At 41.7% G+C, this 20,232-nt stretch overlaps 2 protein-coding genes across 3 annotated transcripts in view; one reads left to right on the forward strand and one right to left on the reverse strand.

Annotated features, from left to right (window-relative positions):
- Positions 1-11,534, forward strand: part of EFCAB10 (EF-hand calcium binding domain 10) — a 312,208-nt gene extending 300,674 nt beyond the window's left edge. For both annotated transcript variants that reach the window (XM_050782726.1, XM_050782727.1), the window contains 3 exons: positions 9,079-9,243; positions 9,361-9,448; positions 11,455-11,534. In XM_050782726.1, coding sequence (XP_050638683.1) covers positions 9,079-9,243; positions 9,361-9,448; positions 11,455-11,491 — 290 coding nt within the window. In that variant the 3' untranslated portion in view covers positions 11,492-11,534. The remainder of the gene's footprint in view (positions 1-9,078; positions 9,244-9,360; positions 9,449-11,454) is intronic.
- The window catches only part of RINT1 (RAD50 interactor 1), a 40,045-nt gene continuing 31,078 nt past the window's right edge, over positions 11,266-20,232 (reverse strand). Inside the window, 4 exon segments of the mRNA XM_050782686.1 lie at positions 11,266-11,819; positions 13,643-13,761; positions 13,834-14,014; positions 15,371-15,585. Of these exon segments, the coding sequence (XP_050638643.1) occupies positions 11,627-11,819; positions 13,643-13,761; positions 13,834-14,014; positions 15,371-15,585 (708 nt within the window). The 3' untranslated portion in view covers positions 11,266-11,626.

A 20,232-nucleotide genomic window follows, 5' to 3' on the forward strand; every position in this document is an offset into this window, starting at 1 on the left:
CTTTATGGGTAAGATGACTATATGAGTTATCATCCAAACTAGGGATATTTTGAGTGAAAATAAGTACTATTAATAATTATTCCAGGACAACATGGTAAACTAGGACTGTCCCAGGCCAACTGGAACATTCGATTATCCTTAATATGGGTATCTTAAACATGATATGAACAACAAAAACAATTTAAAATTAAAAAGACAGGCTAGGCATGGTGGCTCACACCTATAATCCCAGCACTTTGGGAGGCCGAGGCGGGTAGATCACTTGAGGTCAGGAGTTCAAGACCAGCCTGGCCAATGTGGTGAAAAACTCTCTCTACTAAAAACACAAAATTATCCAGATGTCGTGGCAGTGTGAAATGCTGTCTCTACTAAAAATACAAAATTAGCCAGGTGTGGTGGCACATGCTTGTAATCAGTTATTCGGGAGGCTGAGGCAGGAGAATTGCTTGAACCCAGAGGCAGAGGTTGCAGTGAGCTGAGATTGTGCCACTGCACTCCAGCCTGGGTGACAGAACGAGACTCTGCCTCAAGAAGAAAAAAAAAAAAAATTAAAAAGACAAAAGCACTATGGCAGCCAATGGGTCAACTGAATGAAAAATTAATTTTTCTGAGTTTCAGCATGATCCCACTTACCTGATCTGCATGAACTTTCTGATAGTCTCTGAGAATCTCAAACAGTTATAATCCACACAAACAGAGGCCTCCATTTGGCCATCTCGGTCACAACACAGAATCCCACTCAAAGAATCACAGTCATTCCAGCAATCAAGAGTAATTTGAAAGGAATCAAAAAGATTTTAACTCATAATCCACAGTAAAACCACTCAAAAGTCCTTCCTCCTTGTTCCCAGCTGTATTCTCCACAGCAGCAGCAGAGCCTGTCAGGTTCCAAATCCATGACACTCAGCCCGTCCACCTCTTCTGTCTCCTCCCTATCTTGCGTGGTTTTCTCAGTTCTTTATTATGTCAACCAATTTAGTATCTTGAAGATTCTTATTTTCCTCCAGCACAAAAAGCCTTGAACCCATCTGGCAAAACCAGAATTTTCCAGTAGAAGGCATTATCAGGGGAAAAGAACCTAAGCAGATAAAGACAAAATTCTCCTTAGTGGAAGGGAAGTCTGGGAATACTCATACATTAATTATATACCTATCACATAAATAGTGTAGCTGTTTTTTAAAATTGAGACATGGATACCACTTTTTTTCTTTTCTTTTCTTTTTTAAGACAGACCCTTGCCCTGTCGCCCAGGCTAGGGTACAGTGGCACATCTCAGCTCACTGCAACCTCTGCCTCCAGGGTTCAAGCGACTCTCATACCTCAGCCTCCAGAGTAGCTGGGATTACAGGTGCAAACCACCAGGCCCAGCTAATTTTTGTATTTTCAGTAGAGACGGGGTTTTGCCATGTTGTCCGGGCTGGTCTGGAACTCCTGACCTCAAGTGATCCTCTCTCCTCGACCTCCTAAAGTGCTTGGATTACAGGCGTAAGCCACTGCGCCTGGCCGGGTACCATCTTTAATAATGAGAATTCCGGCCGGGTGTGGTGGTTCACGCCTGTAATCCCAGGAGGAGGAGGAGGATTCCTTAAAACATCTTTATAAGCCGGGCGCGGTGGCTCAAGCCTGTAATCCCAGCACTTTGGGAGGTGGAGACGGGCGGATGACGAGGTCAGGAGATCGAGAGCATCCTGGCTAACACAGTGAAACCCCGTCTCTACTAAAAAAAATACAAAAAACTAGCCAGGTGAGGTGGCGGGTGCCTGTAGTCCCAGCTACTCCGGAGGCTGAGGCAGGAGAATGGCGTAAACCCGGGAGGTGGAGCTTGCAGTGAGCTGAGATCCGGCCACTGCACTCCAACCTGGGCGACAGAGTGAGACTCTGTCTCAAAAAAAAAAAAAAATCTTTTTAAACACCACAGTTGGGGAGAGGAAACCATAGGTATGGAAACACTGAGCCAGAATAAGAAGGTAATGAAGCTAAAGAAGGGGTGGGCTGGCATGCAGAGTATGTATGCAGTGCTGTTGAAGTTTCCTGCCTGAGTCCTCCTAATGACAGAGGAGAGAGGACTTGTCCATTCAGTGTCTGGGACCTTAGCCTGATGTGGCATAAGAAGTTTCTTTGAAGTCATTTGTTTTGTCCTAAAAATTAATGAGATCTGTTCTTCTGTAGATATACCTATTTCTTGATATAAATGTTTTATATTACTCACCGAGGTATGATTGATGCTTAGAAAGACACATTAGCTTTATCCTGTGTCTTTGTGAAGCCCCTGGTATTATGACATGTGGCCCAATTTGAAAACCTTGGAATTACAGGGGAATTGCAGAAAATAAGACTAGACAGTTTGATTGGGCAATTACTATTGAGGAAACAGGTACGCAGTCCCCCGTTCTCAATTCCAAAATTCTGAAAGCTCTGAAAACCAACAGTTTCATAAGTCACTTAACAGCAAGACCTGACCTGACCTGAAATAATTTGGTAGGAAAACCTTGCCTCAGCTAGGGTATATTGGGAAATACAATTGCTGAGTGTTACAAAAATTAGCTGGGCATGGTGGCAGATGCCTATAATCCCAGCTACTTGGGAGGCTGAGGCAGGAGAATCGCTTGAACCTGGGAGGCAAAGGTTGCAGTAAGCCAAGATTGCACCACTGCACTCCAGCCTGGATGACAAAAGTGAGGCTTCATCTCAAAACAATGTGTGTGTGTGTGTGTGTGTGTGTGTGTGTATGTGTATGATACGGTTTGGCTGTATCCCTGCCCAAATCTCGTCTTGAATTCCCACACATTGAGTGAGGGACCCAGTGGGAGGTAATTGAGTCATGGGGCCGAGTCTCTCCTGTGCTTTCTTGTGATAGTGAATAAGTCTCACGAGATCTGATGGCCACGTTTTTGATTTTTTGTTTTTTGTTGTTTTTTTTTTTGAGATGAAGTTTCACTTTTGTTGCCCAGGCTAAAGTGCAATGGCGCGATCTCAGCTCACTGCATCCCCTGCCTCCAGGGTTCAAGCGATTCTCCTGCCTTAGCCTCCTGAGTAGCTGGGATTACAGGCACGCACCACCACGCCTGGCTAATTTTTTTTTTTTTTTCTTTTCTTTGAAGTAGAGACAGGGTTTCACCATGGTGGCCAGGCTCGTCTTGAACTCCTGACCTCAGGTGATCCACCTTCCTTGGCCTCCCAAAGTGCTGAAATTACAGGTGTAAGCCACTGTGCCTGACCTGATCTGATGGTTTTAAAAACGGGAGTTTCCGGCTGGGTGCAGTGACTCACACCTATAATCCCAGCACTTTGGGAGGCCGAGGTGGGCAGATTGTGAGGTCAGGAGATCGAGACCATCCTGGCTAACACAGTGAAACCCAGTCTCTACTAAAAATATACAAAAAAATTAGCCAGGCATGGTGGCGGGTGCCTGTAGTCCCAGCTACTCAGAAGCCTGAGGCAGAAGAATGGCGTGAACCTGGGAGGTGGAGCTTGCAGTGAGCCAAGATTGCGCCACTGCACTCCAGCCTGGACGACAGAGTGAGACTCCGTCTCAAAAAGAAAAAAAAAAACGGGAGTTTCCCTGCACAAGGTCTCTCTTTGCCTGCTGCCATTCATGTAAGACCTGACTTGCTCCTCCGTGCCTTCCACCATGACTGTGAGGCCTTCCCAGCCATGTGGAACTGTAAGTCCATTAAACCCTTTTTCCTGTATAAATTACTCAGCCTCAGGTATGTCTTTATCAGCAGCATTTAAACATACTAATAGAGTATATATATTTTTATATATACTGTGTATATGTGTGTATATATATACTGTATATATATGTGTGTACATATGGGTGTGTGTGTATGTGTATATATATACACACACACACACACACGGTTGCTGGCCATGCCGCCATTTTCCAGTGACAATTCTATGCTATATAAGGAGGGAATATGAATTTTTAGGGATGGCTTTAATAAAATTAGACAATTATATCAATAGTAACCCAAATGAGAGAGATTGCTGTGGGATTGGTAGAGTAAAATGAATTTGAAAACTATTGAGAAAAAAACTCAATGGAGACCATCATGACTAACTAAATTTCACCATTGAAGATGCTTCCATTTTAGTAGAGTATGGTAAAGTCTGCAAGCTTTAGAAGCACGTTGCCTGGATTCATACTGGCTGTGTGGCCTTGAACAAGCGACTGTTGTGAGAAGTGAATGAAGTGATCTATAGAAAATGCTTCGCATAGTACCAGGCATATAGTAAGGGTTCAGTTAGCTATCATGATTAAGATGTTGGACCTGAACGTTGTGTCCCTTGAAGGATTGTTTTTTATATCAGCTGACATTTTATGTAACATAGGTGGTCAATTAGCTATTATGATTAAGAAGTTGAACCTGAATGTTGTATCCCTTGAAGAATTGTTTTTTTATATCTGCTGACATTTATGTAACATAGGTGGTTAGTAACATTTGGCTCTGCCTTTCATGTTTTGAAAAGGTTCTGTCTTTATTATATATATTTATGTTGTGATCATTTTCAAAACATTTTTAAAAGCAGGTAGAGTATACATTGTAGTCTCCAAACATAAACATTGTAACATCCCATGCAGCCTAAAGGATACACAATAAGCCTGGTTTGGATTTTCATCAAAGTGGTACACCAAGTTCTAGTAGCATTATTTACTTATTCAAGCCTTAAAATGAAATGTAGGCCGGGCGCGGTGGCTCAAGCCTGTAATCCCAGCACTTTGGGAGGCCGAGACGGGCGGATCACGAGGTCAGGAGATCGAGACCATCCTGGCTAACACGGTGAAACCCCGTCTCTACTAAAAAAATACAAAAAACTAGCCGGGCGAGGTGGCAGGCGCCTGTAGTCCCAGCTACTCGGGAGGCTGAGGCAGGAGAATGGCGTAAACTTGGGAGGCGGAGCTTGCAGTGAGCTGAGATCCGGCCACTGCACTCCAGCTTGGGCGACAGAGCGAGACTCCGTCTCAAAAAAAAAAAAAAAAAAAAAAAAAAAAAAAAAATGAAATGTAGTGAGTTGAAATTCAAACTTGGTCTTTTTCCAGTTTCTGAATTTGATATATGGTCCAGGAAGAAGAAACAGAAGATTTCATACAAAATGTGACTGCCTTTACTAGCCTATTTATTGCTAGAGCATATTTGTACCAGCAAGGCACAATATTAGATTTAAAAGTCTACTTCTGGTTTCAACACATAAATTCCCAGGGATGAAAAAGATGGAGTGGAAACCTATAAATTAAAAGATTTAAAAACATAACCTGAGTGAAGAGACAACCTATGGAATGGGAGAATATATTTGCAAACTATATGTCTGATAAGGGGTCAATATCCAAAACATGTAATAACTCAATAGTAAAAAAAAAAAAAAAAATTTAATGGGCAAAGGACATAAATAGACATTTTTCCATAGAAGATATAGAAATGGCCAACAGGTATATGAAAAAATGCTCAGTATCACTAACCAAGGGAATACAAAATAAAACCACAATGAGATACCATCTCACACCTGTTAGAAACGCTATTATCAGAAAACAAAAGATAACTGAGCATGATGGCACATGCCTGTAGTCCCAGCTGCTCAGGAGGCCGAGGCAGGAGGATCACTTGGGTCCAGGAGTTCAAGACCAGCCTGAGCAACATAATGAGACCCCATCCCTAAAACACTAACAAAAGATGAAAGATTTCAAGTGTTGGCAGGGATGTGGAGAAAAGGGAACCCTTGTACACCACTGGTGAGATTGTGAATTAGTACAACCATTATGGAAAACAATATGGTGGTTTCTCAAAAATGTAAACATAGAACTTATCTGGCGTTCCCACCACTGGGTATATATCCACAGGAAATGAAATCAGTATGTTGAAGAAATACCTGCACTCGTATTCATCACAGCACTATTCACAATAGCCACTATATAGAATCAGCCTAAGTGTCCATGGATGAATGAATAAAATGTGATATATACACAATGACATACTATTCAGTCTTACAAAAAAGACGAATATCCTGTCATTTGCAACAACATGGATGAGCCTAGAAGACATTAAGTAAATCAGGCACAGAAGAGTACCTCGTGATCTTAATTATATGTGGAATCTGAAAAAGTCAAACTCAAAAAGAGGAAAATGATGCTCAAGAGCCAGAGGGCGGGGGCATTGGGGAGATGTTGGCCAAAGGACACAAAATTTCAGACAGAAGAGGAATAAGTTCAAGAGACCTACTGTATTATCATGGTGACTACAGTTAATAATATGTATTTGAAAATTGCTGAAAGAGTAGATTATCAGTGTTCTCACCATGAAAAAATACATATAAGGGGACTTCAAAAAGTTCACGGAAAAATGGAATTAAAAGACTAAAAATTATTTCTCAACATAAGCTCTATCAAATTCAAGATACTTTTGTAAACAATGATACCAGCCATTCAGTCCATCCCTGAAGAACTCTGAGGGCCCTGGGAATTTAACAACGTCAGTGCAGTCTCTTTTACATCATAAAGAAAAATGGGTGCCCTTTAAAGATTTTTTTAAGATCAGGAAACAAAAAAGTCAAAAGGAGCTAAATCAGAACTGTAAGGTGGATGCTAATGATTTCCCATGGAAACTCTTGTAAAATTGCCCTGTTCCACGAGAGGAATGAGCAGGAGCATTGTTGTGGTAGAGAAGGACTTTCTCGTGAAATTTTCCTGGGCTTTTTTAAACTAAAGCTTTGGCTTTCTCAAAACATTCTCATAATAAGCAGATGCTATCATTCTTTGGGACTCCAAAAAATCAACAAGCAAAATGCCTTGAGCATCCCAAAAAAGTGTTGCCATGACCTTTGCTCTTGACTGGTCGACTTGTGCTTTGACTGGACCATGTCACCTCTTGGTAGCCATTGCTTTGATTGAGTTTGTCTTTAGGATGACACTGTAGAACCATGTTTCATCTCCTGTTAACAATTCTTTGAAGAACTGCTTCAGGATCTTGAGCCCACGTTTAAAATTTTCTATTGAAAGCTGTCTTTTGTCTGCAGCTGATCTGGTGCATTGGTTTTAGTACTGATTGAGTGGAAAGTTTGCTTAACCTTTTCAGTCAGAATTGCATAAAATGACCCAACTGAGATGGTTTGGGCTATCATTTATGCTGTTAATGGTCAGTTCTCTTCAGTTAGGGCACAAACAAGATTAACTTTGTTACTCACAAACTGATATGGATAGGGCTATAGTGAATTAAGATTGGCCACACTTTTTTTTTTTTTTTTTGAGACGGAGTCTCGTTCTGTCTCCCAGGCTGGAGTGCAATGGCCGGATCTCAGCTCACTGCAAGCTCCACCTCCCAGGTTTACGCCATTCTCCTGCCTCAGCCTCCCGAGTAGCTGGGACTACAGGCGCCCGCCACGTCGCCCGGCTAGTTTTTTTTTGTATTTTTTAGTAGAGACGGGGTTTCACCGTGTTAGCCAGGATGGTCTCGATCTCCTGACCTCGTGATCTACCTGTCTCGGCCTCCCAAAGTGCTGGGATTACAGGCTTGAGCCACCGCGCCCGGCCTGGCCACACATTTTAACAGTTGAAGTTGGTGATGGGTTCATTTTACTTTTCTACTTTTATAAACATGAAATTCTCAGTAATGATGTAACTTAAATTTTTTTTTTTTTTTTTTTTTTTTTTTTTTTTTTTTTTTTTTTTTTTTTTTTTGTGATGAAATCTTGCTCTGTCACTCACGCTGGAGTGCAGTGGTGCGATCTCAGCTCATTGCAAGCTCTGCCTCCCGGATTCACGCCATTCTCCTGCCTCAGCCTCCCAAGTAGCTGGGACTACAGGCGCCCGCCACCACACCAGGCTAATTTTTTGTATTTTTAGTAGAGACAGGGTTTCACTGTGTTAGCCAGGATGGTCTCGATCTCCTGACCTCCTGATCCTCCCGCCTCAGCCTCCCAAAGTGCTGGGATTACAGGCGTGAGCCACCACGCCCAGCCGTAACTTAAATTTTTTAAAGAAAACATGAATTGGCCAAGCATCGTGGCTCATGCCTATAAATCCCAACGTTTTGGGAGGCCGAGGTGGGAGGACTGCTTGAGCCCAGGAGCTCGAGACTGGTCTGGGCAACATAGCAAGATCCTGTCTCTAACTTAAAAAAAAAAAAGTAAGAGTAAAGCTTAAGATTGAAATGATAAAATGATCAAGCAACAAGAGTGGTATATACCATCCATACTGCTCTATCACTACTCCTTTTGGCTTCATCATGATTGTTCTGCACTATTTCTGAAAAGTGAGTTGATCTTGATTTTTCATTTTTAAAATTGCTTAAACTACAGAATATTTATCCAAATTGCTTTTATGTTAGAAATGAATACATATGCTTCCTAATTACAGGACCATATTTATCAGTCTGTTTTTATTATATATATGTATGTGTGTGTATATATATATATTTTAAAAAATCTTTTTTTTTTTTTTTGAGACAGAGTCTCGCTCTGTTTCCCAGGCTGGAGTGCAATGGCGTGATCTTGGCTCACTGCAACCTCCGCCTCCCAGGTTCAAGTGATTCTCCTGCCTCAGCCTCCGGAGTAGCTGGGATTACAGGCATACGCCACCATGCCCGGCTAACTTTGCATTTTTAGTAGAGATGAGATTCCTCCATGTTGGTGAGGCTGGTCTCAAACTCCCAACCTCAGGTGATCCACCCTCCTCAGCCTCCCAAAGTGCTGAGATTACAGGCATGAGCCACCATGCCCGGCCTATTATTTATATCTTATCAATTCTTTAGGTGGCCAACTTCTTCCCTGCATTATGCTGTTCCCTCTATCTTTTTGGTTTTCAACCCTGTCTGCAACTTACAGTCACTTGGGGAGTTTTTCTAAAAAATGCCCAGGTCCAGTCTCTGTATTCAATCATCTGAGATAGGGCATTTGTATATGTAATTATTTAAGTATTCAATGTCTTACCTTCTTGCTGGACTGTTTCATGAAAAGTAAGGCCTGTGTCCCCAGTGCCTAGTACAGTGCCTTTGCTATAGCTGTTTAATAATTGTTAGATGACTACTTCTATTTGCGACATATTTTAATTTTGTATCAGAAAGAGCTGGAACTGTTCTTTTGCAGAAAAACCAAGAGAATATTTAATATCTCTATTGGAACGACTGAGAATTGCAAAAGTAACAGGCGTAGCATTTCCTTTCTTTATGGATAACTCTAACATTGTGGCCATGTTTGAGATGATGGACCCCTCAGGCAGAGGCACTATATCATTTGTGCAGTATAAAGAAGGTCAGTACATTCTACAAATTGAGGTAATAGTTTGTGGTCATTCCATAATTTTTTTCTAGCAGAAAATACTTCTCACTTTGTAAAATTCTCACTTAATTTCTTCTCATTATTTTACAGCCCTAAAAACTCTGGGTCTATGCACTGAAGATGAAGATTTAAAACATGATGGACATATAATAACTTTGGATAAATTCAAGGAGGAAGTGTAAGTTTTTTAAGTGACAAATATTTTAATAAGGTGGCATGATTTTGAAACATAACGCCTTTTAAAATAGGTTCCTATCTTTTGAAAGAAATATTTTGTTCCCTTGAAACTTTCAGCTGACTGGAAAGTGAGGACAGGGAAGGCTGACAGTAAAGTCTCTAAGCTCGGGAATAGGAGGGGAAAATGCTGGGGTTAGAGAGGAAGCTCCGGAGGTAGCTTCATTCTTTTTTTTTTTTTTTTTTTTTTTTTTTTCTGAGATGGAGTCTCGCTCTGTTGCCCAGGCTGGAGTGCAGTGGCAGTATCTCGGCTCACTGCAACCTCCACCTCCCAGCTTCAAGCGATTCTCCTGCCTCAGCTTCCCAGTAGCTGGGCTTACAGAGGCACATCACTAGGCCCAAACTTTTGTAATTTTAGTAGAGTCAGGGTTTCACCATGTTGGCCAGGCTGATCTCGAACTCCTGACCTCAAGTGATCCACTGCCTCGGCCTCCCAAAGTGCTGGGATTACAGGCATGTAATGGGCTGCGCCCAGCCAGCTCCATTCTAAATAGGAAGCCCCAGCAATTCTCAAAGGATGAGGTGAAGAATCACCACTATGCTGGGACAACTAACAGAGACACTTTGAGCTCAACACACTAGCTGGAAACTCTCTCTATAAAATACATACTAATACAATTTAGCTCAAAATTATCACAAAGTCAGTGTTTATCAGTAGCATAGGCTGCATGTTAGTCTGATAATTTTAAATTTTTTTTTTTTTTTTTTTTGAGACAGAGTTTCACTCTTTTGCCCAGGCTGGAGTGCAGTGGTGTGATCTCGGCTCATGGCAACCTCCGCCTCCCAGGTTCAAGCGATTCTCCTGCCTCAGCCTTCTGAGTAGCTGGGATTACAGGCATGCGCCACCACGCCCGGCTAATTTCGTATTTTCAGCAGAGACAGGGTTTCTCCATGTTGGTCAGGCTGGTCTCAAACTCCCGACCTCAGGTGATCCACCCGCCTTGGCCTCCCAAAGTACTGGGATTACAAGCGTGAGCCACCGCACCCAGCCTAATTTTAGATTTTGAGATATTACAGGATTAAATCACTGCTAAGTCAGAGAAAAACCACTGGAATAAAATTTAATAGTTGTAGAAAGTTTCCAGGGAATCTAGCTCAATTTTTTAAGAAGTTTTACTCTGAGATTTTATTAGTTAAGAAGCTATTATTGAATACAGCCCAAGGTCAAGGAAAAGTTACAAGAAAAAAGAAACTTGAGATTTTTGTCTCATCAGTTACATAAATAATAATGTTTAATTACATTCCCTACCACGTGGGAATGTTTGAGTCAGAGTGCCATGGCCTGAAATGTTTCATCCAGAAAGAAAAGGTTGCCCACTGTCAGACAGAATGAAACTAGGAAGCATTTAAAATAGAAGGACATTTGTGAGAAAGAAGAACAATCCTATCTTATTCACCATCTCACAATGTGGTTTTTTGTTTTTTTTTTTTTTTTTTTTTTTTAGAGACAGGGTCTTGTTCACTTGCCCAGGCTGCAGTGCAGTGTCACAATCACAGCTCACTGTAGTCTTGACCTCCTGGGCTCAAGTTATCCTCCCACCTCAGCCTCCCAAGTAGCTAGAACTACAGACATGCAATCAGGGTCTTGACATGTTGGCCGGGCTGGTTTTGCACTCCTGCCTCAAGCGATCCTCCTACCTCAGTCTCCCAAAGTGCTAGGATTACAGGAATGAGACACTGTGCCCTGCCAGTTTTCTTAAGGAAATATAGTGAATTCCCAAACTAGATACAGGTGCCTCAATTAAAATATGCATTCTAAAGTGAGTTTAAAAAAAAATTTATTGGCTATGTTTGATTATCCACAACAGAATTTTCCTTAATTAGCACAGGAAATTGAAAGTTGGTTATAATTTAATATCTCTGCTCTTGTCTTCAACAGACATACTCAGCATTTATACTTGTAAATAGAATGAGTTTTCATTGTTTCGTTTTCTGTTTTTGTTTCCTTAGGAACAAGAGGATGAAGGAAATATGGTCAGCATTTTAATAACGCCATAAATCCAAGATAATTAATCCTATAAAGTTTTCCAGTTTCATTAATTCAGAATTTCATCGTATAACTTGAAATCCAATTGGCTTCCTCTTAAAAACAAAAACCAAGAAAACGTTTTTCTGAAAGACATTATTTTCCAGTATTAGGCCAATTTGTCCTCAAATTAAGTAGAATCTCAACATCTTGTTGAGCCAGTTTGTAAATTCCAACTTCATTTAATGCTGCTGTGGCAGGAAGTTGCCCTGAAGTTGACTGCAGTACATCTTTCAGGAGTAGTGCAGAACCGACGTTCAAATTCAAAACAATACAGGCTTCTTTTATGCTGTTTAGGGAAAACAAAGGAGGGAAATGAGATCTCCATTATCTGCATCAACCATATATATTTTTTTTTTTTTTGAGACGGAGTCTCGCTCTGTCGCCCGGGCTGGAGTGCCGTGGCGCGATCTCGGCTCACTGCAAGCTCCGCCTCCCGGGTTCCTGCCATTCTCCTACCTCAGCCTCCCGAGTAGCTGGGACTACAGGCGCCCGCCACCTTGCCTGGCTTTTTTGTATTTTTTTTTTTAGTAGAGACGGGGTTTCACCGTGTTAGCCAGGATGGTCTCGATCTCCTGACCTCGTGATCCACCCGTCTCGGCCTCCCAAAGTGCTGGGATTACAGGCTTGAGCCACCGCGCCCAGCCGCATCAACCATATTATAACAATTTTGAGAATCCTAAACAGCTTCTCTGTACTGCTGGTCCACATGTTCTCTATAAAAATACTTATGGATTTATTATTTGGTTCTTTTAACATGGTAAGACTACACAGGTGCAGAGTTTCTATTTCTTTAGATTAAGGTAATAGGATCCCTATTTCAATATGTATCCATTATTTCCCTAAATACAATACTTGATATTAATACTATATTAAATATGGCTATAACTTTAGGTAGATTAGAATATGGGAAAAGACAAAAATAAGGGATAAAATGAAGGCAGCAGAAAGAACATTAAATTTTAAAAGCTGTCATATGAAACATGTAAACATAAGCTTTCATTTTACAAGTTTAAAAGGAATGCTTTATAACCTCACAAAACCCAAACAGTTTAAATTTTACTTTTTTTTTTGAGACATCATCTTGCTCTGTCACCTAGGCTGGAGTGCCATTGCATGATCATAGCTCACTACAGCCTCAGTCTCCCAAGTAGCTAGGACTACAGGTCCATACCACCACATCTGGCTTTTTGTTTGTTCATTTTAATACTTTTTGTAGAGATGGAGTCTTGCTATGTTGCCCAGGCTGGTCTCAAACACCTGGCCTCAAGCAATTCTCCCACCTCTGCCTCCCAAAGTACTGGGATTACAGGTGTGGGCTACTATGCCTGGTCTATAATTTAAATTTTATATCAACAAATTCTCAAACTATAATTACAGTTAGAACCAAAATTAATGTCAAATGTTTAAGGAAACAAATTTCTTTCAGGCCTGGCCTATTAAGTATTAAACATATTTGTAATTTTTTTTGTTGTTGTTTTTTTTGAGACACAGTCTTGCTCTGTTGCCCAGGCTGGAGTGCAGTGTTGCAATCTCAGCTCACTGCAAGCTCCGCCTCCCAGGTTCACGCCATTCTCCTGCCTCAGCCTCCCGAGTAGCTGGAACTACAGGCACCCGCTACCATGCCTGGCTAATTTTTTTTTTTTTTTTTTTTTTGTATTTTTAGTAGAGATGGGGTATCATCATGTTAGCCAGGATGGTCTCGATCTCCTGACCTCGTGATCCACCCGTCTCGGCCTCCCAAAGTGTTGTGATTACAGGCGTGAGCCACTGCACCCGGCCCTGTAATTTCTTATATTTAGTGAATAGGGCACAACTTTTTTTCATTTTCGATTTATTCCTCCAGTAACCAAGCAACTAGAAGCATTAAACCAAATACTAGAAAACAAAACCCAGTATATAATTTATATCTAGTTCTGAAACCTTTTGAGGTCACGGGTCACATCTATCATTTTGGTTTCCCCATTGTGCTGTAAACATACAGTAGACAATGTTTTAAAACTTCAACTGATCTTATCCCACCCAAACATCTCCAGAACCCTAAAGTTAAAAGGAGTTAGCCTCCTGTAACAATTTGATACATTAATATTAATTGTCAAATGTTGAGCTTACTGTTTAAAATAATTTTCTGGTCTCTTGCAATAGTGAGAAAACAAAGGGAAAAGATTCCGAGTCATATCAAACTGCAGCTGGGCTGCTCCTCCTTCATTGAAGTGATTAGCAAGAATTATCTGAAACAAAGAATAATTCATTTAATGCTTGTCTTTATTATCACAGCCCAAAGACAGTCTATTCTTACTTACTTCTTGGTAGATGTATACATCCAGCTTCTCTACAAGCATTTGCCAGAAAATTTTAAATAAGGAGAAACAAAGCTGCTGCTCCAACTGAAGCAAATGGTCTCGTAAAGTCAGCAGTAAGGGGCAAGCCGAACTGGACAGGGACATCACTGCCTGCTCTGACTGAGATGGCAAGGACAACCATCTGGAAAAAACACATTTTTACCAAAAAATTTTCATTGGTTTGTATTTTTAAAGTTTTTAAATCATTTTAAATTGGAGGAAGTGTTCTAGGGCATTTTGGATAAGAAAAAATACACAGTCCAACATTAAAAGCTCTATCAGAAAATAAATGTACCTGTATTTTATATTTTCACTCTCAAATACTCTTTAATATGGGGATATTTTGGAAATATCCCCAAATTTTAATATGGGGATTACCAATACAAAGCAATTACAATTTAAATGTCACTTAATTTTTGCATTTTATGTAGTTTTTGTTTTGTTTTGGTTTTTGGTTTTTTTTTTTTTTTTGAGACAGAGTCTCGCTCTGTTGGCCAGGCTAGAGCCAGAGGGTTCAAGCAATTCTCGTGTCTCAGCCTCCCAAGTAGCTGGGATTACAGGTGCCCAGCACCACGCCCAGCTAATCTTTGTATTTTTAGTAGAGACAGAGTTTCACCACGTTGGCCAGGCTAGTTTCGAATTCCTGCTCTCAAGTGATCTGCCTGCCTTGGCGTCCCAAAGTGCTGGGATTACAGGTGTGAGCCACTGCACCCAACCTGATTTTAGCATTTTAATTAAGACATCAGCTAATATTATGCTCTGATTTTTAGTAAAATCAGGACGAATAACACATTTTTTTGGCACTCTGTGTGGCAGGGACTACACTAGGACAAAAAGATACTGCTTGCTATCAAGGATGAAAGTAACACAGGTGTTCACAGTGAATGGTAGTGGGATAAACCACAACAAAAGTATGCAGAGTACCACAGGTGACTTTACTTTGCAAAATGGGAGACAGGTTAGGCTATTCAACCCCATATCACACACTATCCTATTAATATATTTACAAACAGCTAAATTATAACCAGTTTATTCTGATTAAGAATGTCAGCGAGCCAGGTGTGATGGCTCACACCTGTAATCCTAGCACATTGGGAGGCCGAGGCAGTGGATTGCCTGAGGTCAGGAGTTGGAGATCAGCCTGCCAAAATGTGAAACCAGGTCTCCACTAAAACTACAAAAATTAGCCGGGTGTGGTGGTGCATGCCTGTAGTCCCAGCTACTTGGGAGGCTGAGGTGGGAAGATCACTTGACCTCTAAGGTGGAGGCTGCAATGAGCCGAGATCATGCAACTGCACTCCAGCCTGGGTGACAGAGTAGGACTGTCTTGAAAAAAAAAAAAATGTCCAAGAACATATTTTAGAAAGATTTCCAACAATGAAGTTTAAAGTACATAAGGCCAAACCAGGTTCTATCTAGATACCTTGGAAATCTGACCACATATACCATCTTCAACTTTTACCAAACTGGTATTAAGAGCTGACTTACATAGACATACCTTTCTTTTTTATACAATTTTGCAGCATCTTTAACTTCTCTAAAAACATGGTCTACTTGACGGGTCAACATATCATGCTTTAAACGCTCTAAGAGGTTAATCATGTCATCAAAGACGGAGCTCTCCATAGAGGCTAGCTGTCCCAGCTGCAATTTACTCAGAGTATTATTCTCTGCAAACACCTCCAGTGCAGCCTGTTGAAGTTGTAGAAAGAACTGAAAGCAAAAACATGTTAACACATTAACATACTTTTTTTGTTTTAAACAGCTTGAAAGAGAATTCATATATCATACAATTCACCCATTTAAAGTGTATAATTCAGCTGGGCACGGTGGCTCACGCCTGTAATCCCAGTACTTTGGGAGGCCGAGGTGGGTGGATCACCTGAAGTCAGGAGTTCGAAACCAGCCTGGCCAACATTCCAACATTGTGACACCCCATCTCTACTAAAAATACAAAAATTAGCTGGGCATAGTGGCATGTGCCTGTAATCCTAGCTACTCAGGAGGCTGAATTGCGTGAACCTGGAGGGCAGAGGTTGCAGTGAGCTGAGATCATGCCTCGGCTAACTGCAACCTCCACCTCTACCTCCTGGGTTCAAGCAATTCTCCTGCCTCAGCCTCCTGAGTACCTGGGATTACAGGTGTGTACCATGACGCCCGGCTAATTTTTTTTTTTTTGTAGTTTTCGTAGAGATGGTGTTTCACCATATTGGTCAGACTGGTCTCAAACTCCTGACCTCATGATCTGCCCACCTCAGCCTCCCAAAGTGCTGGGATTACAGGCATTAGCCACCACGCCCGGCAGTACAAGTTTTTATGTGGACATATGTTTCATTTCTCTTGGTATGTACTGAAGAGTGGAATTGCTGGATCTTATGGTAAGTCTATGTGTTAACAGTTTGAAAGGCTGCGCATGGTACCTCATGCCTGTAGTGCCAGCACTTTACGAGGCTAAGGCCAGAGAATCATTTTATAGTGAGACCTTATCTCTAGAAAAAAAATATTAGCTGAGTGTGGTAGCCACAGACCTGTGGTCCCCGCTACTCAAGAGGCTGAGATGGGAAGATTGCTGGAGTCCAGGAGGCAGAGCTTGCAGTGAGCCGAGATTGGGCCACTGCACTGTAGCCTGGGCGAAAGAACAAGATCTCATCTCAGAAAACAAAAAGACAGTTTGAGGAACTGTCATACTGTTTTCCACATCAACTGTACTATGTTACATTCCCACTAGTCAATGTTAAACTGTTTTGAAATGGAACAATCTCAAGACATATTAACCAGAAAAAGCAGAAGAGTCTGCATAGTATGTTACCACATGTGGACATACACACACCAGTATTTATATAAACAGCTTTAGTAATACGTATAAGAAATTGATCAAAGTGATTGGCTTTAGGGAAGATTAGAATTAAGACTTATTTTCACTATATATAGTTTCAATATATACAGTTTTGTGGCTTTTGAATTTCATATCACATGGATTACATATAGTGAAAAATATTTTTCTCTTTCAACTTCTGTGTATGGTAATCACGAACTTAACAAAAAAAAATGACACTATCAGCCGGGCGTGGTGGCTCATGCCTGTAATCTCAGCACTCTGGGAGGCCGGACAGGTGGATCACCTGAGGTCAGGAGTTCGAGACCAGTCTGGCCAACATACTGAAACCCCATCTCTACTAAAAATACAAAAATTACCTGGGCATGGTGGCGGGCGCCTATAATCCCAGCTACTCAGGAGGCTGAGACAGGAGAATTGCTTGAACCTAGGAGGCAGAGGTTGCAGTGAGCCAAGATCGTGCCACTGTACTCTAGCCTGGGCAACAAGAGCAAAACCCTGTCTCAAAAAACAAAAAAAAATGAAACTATCTACTTGTTTTTTTATTTTTTGAGATGGAGTCTCGCTCTGTCCCTCAGGCTGGAGTACAATGGCGCGATCTCGGCTCACTGCAACCTCCACCTCCCTGGTTCAAGTGATTCTCCTGCGTTAGTCTCCCGAGTAGCTGGGACTATAGGCGAGTGCCACCACACCTGGCTAATTTTTGTATTTTTAGTAGAGATGGGGATTCACCATGTAGGCCACGCTGATCTCGAACTCCTGACCTCAGGTGATCCGCTTGCTTTGGCTTCCCAAAGTGCTGAAATTACAGGTGTGAGCCACTGTGCCTGGCCTTGTTTTAAATAAAATTAAAAATAATTTTTAAATGACACTATCATTAAGCATTTAAGCATAAAATTAACTATAAAGGTCTGAAATTTTATTTTTCCAAAATACAATTAACAGAGGACTAAATAAATCACCTTGCCAAGGTTATTTTTTTTTAAACTCTGAATAGCATTAGGCCATGAACACAGCGTAATAAGCCATATTAAGGTCATCAAACATTTGGCTAGCCTTGATGGCCAGGCACAGTGGCTCACGCCTGTAAACCCAACACTTTGGGAGGCCGGGGAGGCAAATCACTTGAGGTCTGAGGTTTGAGATCAGCCTGACCAACATGGTGAAACCCCATCTCTACTAAAAATACAAAAATTAGTTGGGCATGGTGGCGCACACCTGTAATCCCAGCTACTCGGGAGGCTGAGGCAGGAGAATCACTTGAACCTGGGAGGCAGAAGTTGGAGTGAGCCAAGATCACACCACTGCAATCCAGCCTGGGTGACAAAGTGAGACCCTTTCTCAAAAAAAACAACAAAAACAAAACACATTTGGCTACCCTTGAAATGTTTTCTTAAGAATTTTCAGTTGCTTTTCTTTTAAAGTTCTTGAAATAAAACTACACAAAATTTTAAAAACCAAAAGCCATTTAGAACTCTCCCAAAGATTTCATGGATAACGAACAAACCATAAAATCTTGTGGTTAATTTTTTTTTATACATTTACTATTAAAATTCAGACTACCCAACATGAACTTAGATCATCTCTATCTTTGTCTCCCCCCATCTCCCTCTCTCCTTCCGCCCCCTATCTTTTTGCATGGCAATGTGTCATGGGCATCAACTACTTTTACATGGCCAGCAATTTTTCCCCTTCTTTTAACAGTACCCCAATTTTCCTTTGGGGAACCACTTCTTCCCCAATCTGAGACAATTTAGGTGGTGTCAGCCCTATCCTTTGGTGCCAGGGATGCACACTTAACTTGGTAATACCATGCCCTGCCTGCACTAGTGATTGTTCAGAGATGGACATATGAGAGGCATCTTGGTATTTCTGCTGAAACTATCAGAGAAGCAGCACTCTTCTTTTGAGATTGCAGAAGGACCACATGAGCCTGGAACCACCTGTGGCCACATGTCCAGAGCCTGCCTCAGAGCAAAACCAGAAATGGACAACTTTAGAACAGCCACGCCTAATCCTTTCAGAAAGTTAAATTCCTCACCTCCCATATCTCACCCCACACCCCAACTTAGGCCAGTTTGAATCTGGTATCTGTCATCTACAACGGAAAAATTCCTAATTCTGCATGGCTGCTTATTTCAGGCTTGGCACAATCTGGTAACCAGCAGACAGTTATCGGTAGAGAACCTGAAACAAATGGAAAGTGAATCCTGTTCATTCTTTTTCCTTTTTCTAATTATGCAATACAAAGTTTTAATAATTTTTACTTATACAGTATTCACTGGCTGAAGGACTGTGAATATGATTAAAGAATTTTGAGGTTAAGACAGAATTTGCACCATATAGTTTTTTTTTTTTTTTGAGACGGAGTTTTGCTCTTGTCGCCCAGGCTGGAGTGCAATGGCGCAATCTTGGCTTACTGCAACCTCTCGGTTCAAGCAATTCTCCTGCCTCAGCCTCCTGAGTAGTAGCTGGGATTACAGGCGCCCGCCACCACGCCTATTTTTTTTTTTTTTTTTTTTTTTTGAGACAGAGTCTTGCTCTGTCACCCAGGCTGGAGTGCAGTGGCACAATCTCGACTCACAGCAACCTCCATCTCCCAAGTTCACGCAATTCTCCTGTCTCAGCCTCCCAAGTAGCTGAGACTACAGGCGCCCACCAGCATGCCTAGCTAATTTTTGTATTTTTAGTACAGATGGGGTTTCACCATCTTGGCCAGGCTGGCCTCGAACTCCTGACCTCAGGTGATCCACCCGCCTCAGCCTCCCAAAGTGCTGGGATTACAGGCATGAGCCACCGCACTTGGTCAGATTTGTACCATAATAACCATGCTAGTACACAATTCATTCACAATTTGAACAATCAACTCTGAAATTTGATTATTTCTCTGCTGACAGAGGACCTAGTTAATTCAGCAGGAGATTATACGTTTTCTAAGGGTAGGGATGATGGCTAATTCATCTTTTTTTTGTGGGAGGAGACAGGGTCTCCGTCTGTTGCCCAGGCTGGAGTACAGTGGTGTGATGAAGGCTCACTGTAGTCTCAACCTCCTGGGCTCAAGCAACCTTCCCACCCCAGCCTCCCAAGTAGCTGGGACCACAGGGCATGCCTGCCACGCCCAGTTAATTTTTTTTTTTAATTTTATTTTATGTAGAGACAGGGTCTCCCTATGCTGCCCAGGCTGGTCTCCAACTCCTGGGTTCAAGTGATCCTCCCACCTTAGCCTCCCAAGCAGCTAGGACTGCAGGGGTACACTACCATGCTTGGCTAATTTTTTGTATTTTTTGTAGAGATGAGGTCCCGCCATAATGCCCAGGCTGGTCTCAAACTCCTGGGCTTAAGCGATCAGCCCACCTTGGCTCACAGTGTTGGGCTTACAGGTGTGAGACATCGTGCCCAGTCATCTTTCTTAACAGACTATAGCACCAAGTAAAGCAGCTGATGATGTTCTACAAATGATTTCATTGAAGAAAAAATTCTGGCACAAGAGTCAAGAATAACAATTTGTTTCATATTACTAAAAA

This window comes from Macaca thibetana, chromosome 3 (assembly GCF_024542745.1).
Source record: "Macaca thibetana thibetana isolate TM-01 chromosome 3, ASM2454274v1, whole genome shotgun sequence".
In the NCBI taxonomy this organism is placed as follows: domain Eukaryota; kingdom Metazoa; phylum Chordata; class Mammalia; order Primates; family Cercopithecidae; genus Macaca; species Macaca thibetana.